Genomic DNA, 3,824 nt, shown 5'->3' with positions numbered 1-3,824 from the left:
CAAGGGCGGATTCACATCAGATGCCGGGGTTGGGGACCTGGCACAACTGGGGCTCCCGGTACAGCAAGAGGGCTTGCAGCCAGACACCAGGAAGAACTTCCTGGATTGGGAAAAGAGACAGAGAAACTCCTCTCTCCATCCCCCACCCCGTGGATCTGCGCGCAAAAGCCCCCAACGTCCTGTCTGAGGGAGCTGTGGTTGAACTTGCGTGTCTCCCAAGGAAATTGGGGTCAGGGGTTGGGGGACCAAGGGTCAAGGCTTGGGTGGGGGAGGGCGACTACACACACACACACACACACTCACTCACTCTCTCTCTCTCTCTCTCTCTCTCTCTCTCTCTCTGCACTAAGCAGCTGTGAGGCGGAAAAACTTCGGTAATGGGGAGCCTGAGTCAGAGGGCTGGCAGGGAGCAGGGCTGCCTTGAGCTCACTGCCTCCCCTGCCCCCAGTCCGGCACCCCCGCTGCCAATAATTAATGTCAGCCTCGGGGAAGGACGAGCCAGACGGAAGGGGGGCTTCGGAGACAGACTGGAAAAGGCATCAGAGAGAGGGAGACAGGCGCACAGCAGTTTCAGGCTTTATTAACAAACGGGTGTTAAAAACCAGATGGGTCTGTCTGCTCCTCTGGGCTCTCACCTTCCCGGGGAGGGGCTGGCCTGGAGGGCAGCACTGTGCCCACCACCCCCCTCCCTCCCCTGGGGCTCTCGAGGCAGACGACCCTCCCCTGCAGAGGCGCCCCTTACCCTCTCTCTGCCTCTGCAGCCTCACCCACTCCAAGCACAGCATCAAGCCCCACCCCATTCCCTGGGGGCCTTGTCCCGGTTTGGGGTGCCCCTGCCTAAGTCCTAACCCTGGTCGGGGTGGGGGGCAGGCTTGCTCGGCCTCCTCTCCTCCTGCCCCACGTCTCTCCCAGGCTCGTAGCACAAACAGCACAGGCTTGACAGACAGACAGACAAATGGGGAGACTTCTCAGTGCAGACAGAATCTGAGGCAGGGGTTAGATGGGCCGGCCTCTCTGAGAAGTTCAAACACTACAGACAGACGTCAGGCTGCGGTGGGGTCTCTTGCCCTCTGCAGGCCTCAGTTTCTGGGCCCTGGGTGGGCTGGGGATTCACGGAAGGACGGTGTGAAAGTGTCTGCACACAGTAGGTCCCCACTAAGCGCTGGTTTTTCTCCCTCCAGGGTCTGGCGTCATAGTTCCTTGCTGAACTCCCTCACCAGTGTGTAGCCCATGCAGCCCCAGCTCCCCTCGGCCTGGTAGCCACAGCCCTCCAGCATCCCAGCCACGCCCCACGCTGCCACGGCCACCGGGACCACTAGCCGGGCCCGGGGCTCCCCCATGCCGCCCGCCCAGGCTCGAGCCCGGGATTCGGCAAAGGCCAGCAGCCGCCTGCCCACGCCTCGGCGGCGGTGCCAGCGAGACACAGAGAGGCGGGTGACCCGGGCCCCGTCTCCAGCGCTGGAGCCTGGGGCCAGGGCCAGGACCCCGCACACGTCCCCTGAGCCCCGCACTGCCACCCAGGGCCCCCCCAACCCGCCCGGCGGGGGCAGCGAGCCCCACCGGGCCCGCAGGCCCAGCTTCATGGCCGCCACGGCCAGGAACACGGGCAGGAGGAGGGCCAGGGCGAAAGAGGCCAGGACGAAGCGCAGGCCGCTGCTGGCTGCCGCCAGGAGGAGCAGGGCCGGTGGCCGCGTCAGGGCGTGGAGGGCCACGCGATTCTCTGTGTCTTTCACGCCAGCCTGCAGGCAGGAGGAGCAGTCAGAGTGGGGGAGCTCCCGTGGGCAGCAGGAACGGGGCGGGGAGGAGGCAGGCCCTGCCCGGGAGGGATCCGGGGCCGGGGTTGCCGGAGGAGAAAGGAAGGCAGTGAGCTGAGGCCTGTGGCGGAGGGTCCAGGACCACACGGCTGGCACACTGGGCTATGAATGAGTGAGCTGGTGAATTAGGAAGTGTGAGGGCTCCCACTTCAGTGGAGAGGCAGGCACCAGGCACCAGGGAAGGCTGGATGGAGGAGCTGACCCAAGCAAGAGAGAAAGCTGGAGGGGCGCCTGGGGGGTCCTCGAGTGCCAGGCTGAGGCCCAAGGGCTCTACTTTGAAAAGCAGGAGGCTGGGGCGTAGGGAAGACTGGAAGTGGGGAGGATAGGGAAGGAGTTGGTGTGTGGTCAGCTCCACAGCCCTACAGAGGTGAAAACCCTTTTTGATCCCCAGGGTAGGGAGAAAGAACTAGAGAGAGGAGGGTCCAAGGGCCCTCTTAGGAGCAGCAAAAGACTGCTCGCCGGGGGGTCACGGCTGGCTCAGGAAGGTGACTGAAGCCACTCAAAATGCCGCCCCTGTCCCCTCCCAGGCTCCGTGGTGTGTCCCCGCCCCACCCCCAGGTTCATTGGTGCCCTCTGTCCCCGCCCCCTCCCAGGCTCACTGGTGTCCCCGTCCCCTCCTAAGTTCACTGGTGTCCCGGCCCCCCCTCACTGGTGCCCTCCACCCCACCCTCCCAGGCTCACTGACGCCCCTGCCCGCTCTCACCTTCAGCATCTCCAGCACTAAGGGTTTCTCATCTTCCCTCATCTCCCGCACCGACAGGTGGCTGGGGGCCATGGCAGCCCCCAGGCTCCCGCGCCCCCAAGGGAGCAGGCGTGCACCTGGCGAAAACAAGCCGGTCAGCGTCAGGAGGGCACCTCTCGGCCCCAGAGCTGCGGATCAAGCAACAGTATGTCCCAGGTCAGGTCCCAAGAGAGGTCCGAGCCAGGACAGGCTTCCCCGTCAACCCATCGACCTTTCTAAAGTCTCTCGGGGTGCCCCCCCCGGCCCCCAGTGGTGTCCAGCGATCTACGCCTAAATGCCCGGTGCACGCCGACACCTGCCAACACCGGGCTCCCTTCCAGGTTCCGGGGCGTCCGGGGCGGCCCTGGGGGTGAGCGAAACTACCCCCAAAGGCAGGGAATGGACCGCGCTCCCCACCCCCCAGTGCCCAGAGCCTCTCTGCCCCAATCGCCCCCAAACGGCGTCTGTCGCAGGAACAAGGACTTGCAAGCACCTCCGTGGGTCGCTTCGCTTTTGACAAAGTGCGGGGGGAGCAGGGTTGAGAAGGGGGTCGTCGGCGGAAGTGACGTCAGACTAGCGCACTGGGGGGGCGGGGCGGTGCCTGCTCTCGGCCTTAGCAACTGTTGCCAACCTTCTGGCAGCGGGTGGGGGAGAGTCTGGGCGTGGGGTGGGAACGGACTAGGGCGGGGAGCGGCAACCCTGCAAGGGGAGGAGCAACAGAGAAAGGGGGCCTGTAGGACGCTGGCGGGGGAAGGGGCTGGGGGTGGGAGCGGGGGACGCGGCGGGGTGGGGGCGGGGAGCGGTACTTACCGGGCGCGCGCTGAACGCACGCTTGCTTCCCGACGTCCCCTGGTTCCTAAGCAACCTGAGTGCAGGGGTTGGGGGGGGGGGCGGCGAACTCAGTGGGTCTATTCCCTTTGGTTCCAGGGCCTTCGCGGGAGGGGCCGCGTCAGCATCTTGAGCCCACTGGCTCCCAAACTGCCCCACCCCAAACCAACCCACCCCGGCTCTCAGTGACATTCGGAATGGGCATTCCCACCCACCCATTTTTCCGTGAGAAGAGGGGTGGGGTGACTTACAGAGAACAAGTGGCAGAACCAGGATTCTAGATTCCAACGCCTCCCCCATATAGTGACCGTTGCATCCCTTTTTTTTAAAGGATAAACAGAGCCCACATAGGAGAAGTGGCTGGCCCCAAGACGCAAAGCAAGTCACCTGCGAACCAGGAAGCAAGAGATGAGACTCCAAGTTCCCAAGTGGTGGCTATGGCCATGACAGTGACCTCCCAA

At 64.5% G+C, this 3,824-nt stretch overlaps 1 protein-coding gene across 6 annotated transcripts; it reads right to left on the bottom strand.

Annotated features, from left to right (window-relative positions):
* Positions 1-1,179: 1,179 nt before the first annotated feature.
* NAT14 (N-acetyltransferase 14 (putative)) lies at positions 1,180-3,813 on the bottom strand. 6 transcript variants are annotated; one of them, XM_082607536.1, is made up of 4 exons: positions 3,751-3,813; positions 3,346-3,400; positions 2,518-2,633; positions 1,180-1,739 (listed from the first exon to the last, which is right to left on the bottom strand). In XM_082607536.1, the coding sequence occupies exons 3-4, from the start codon at positions 2,587-2,589 to the stop codon at positions 1,191-1,193; spliced, it is 621 nt and encodes a 206-aa protein (XP_082463662.1). In that variant the 5' UTR covers positions 2,590-2,633; positions 3,346-3,400; positions 3,751-3,813; the 3' UTR covers positions 1,180-1,190. The 6 variants fall into 6 exon arrangements, with proteins under 6 accessions (XP_082463662.1, XP_082463660.1, XP_082463658.1 ...); XM_082607534.1 differs by lacking the exon at positions 3,751-3,813 and adding an exon at positions 3,615-3,742; XM_082607532.1 differs by lacking the exons at positions 3,346-3,400; positions 3,751-3,813 and adding an exon at positions 3,615-3,719.
* Between the last annotated feature and the right edge of the window lie 11 nt (positions 3,814-3,824).

This window comes from Mesoplodon mirus (genome assembly GCF_964341445.2).
Source record: "Mesoplodon mirus genome assembly, chromosome: 19".
In the NCBI taxonomy this organism is placed as follows: domain Eukaryota; kingdom Metazoa; phylum Chordata; class Mammalia; order Artiodactyla; family Ziphiidae; genus Mesoplodon; species Mesoplodon mirus.
The sequence above is the reverse complement of the archived record's forward strand: the minus strand, read 5'-3'. Positions and strand labels throughout refer to the sequence as shown.

Excerpts from the sequence above, each read along its gene's own strand:
- NAT14 (XM_082607532.1), bottom strand. The coding sequence starts at position 3,663 with ATGGGGGAGGCGTTGGAATCTAGAATCCTGGTTCTGCCACTTGTTCTC. Across the intron at positions 2,634-3,614 it reads GGTTCTGCCACTTGTTCTCT|GTGCACGCCTGCTCCCTTGG; the intron begins GTAAGTCACCCC and ends TGTTTTCGCCAG. Across the intron at positions 1,740-2,517 it reads TAGTGCTGGAGATGCTGAAG|GCTGGCGTGAAAGACACAGA; the intron begins GTGAGAGCGGGC and ends TCCTGCCTGCAG.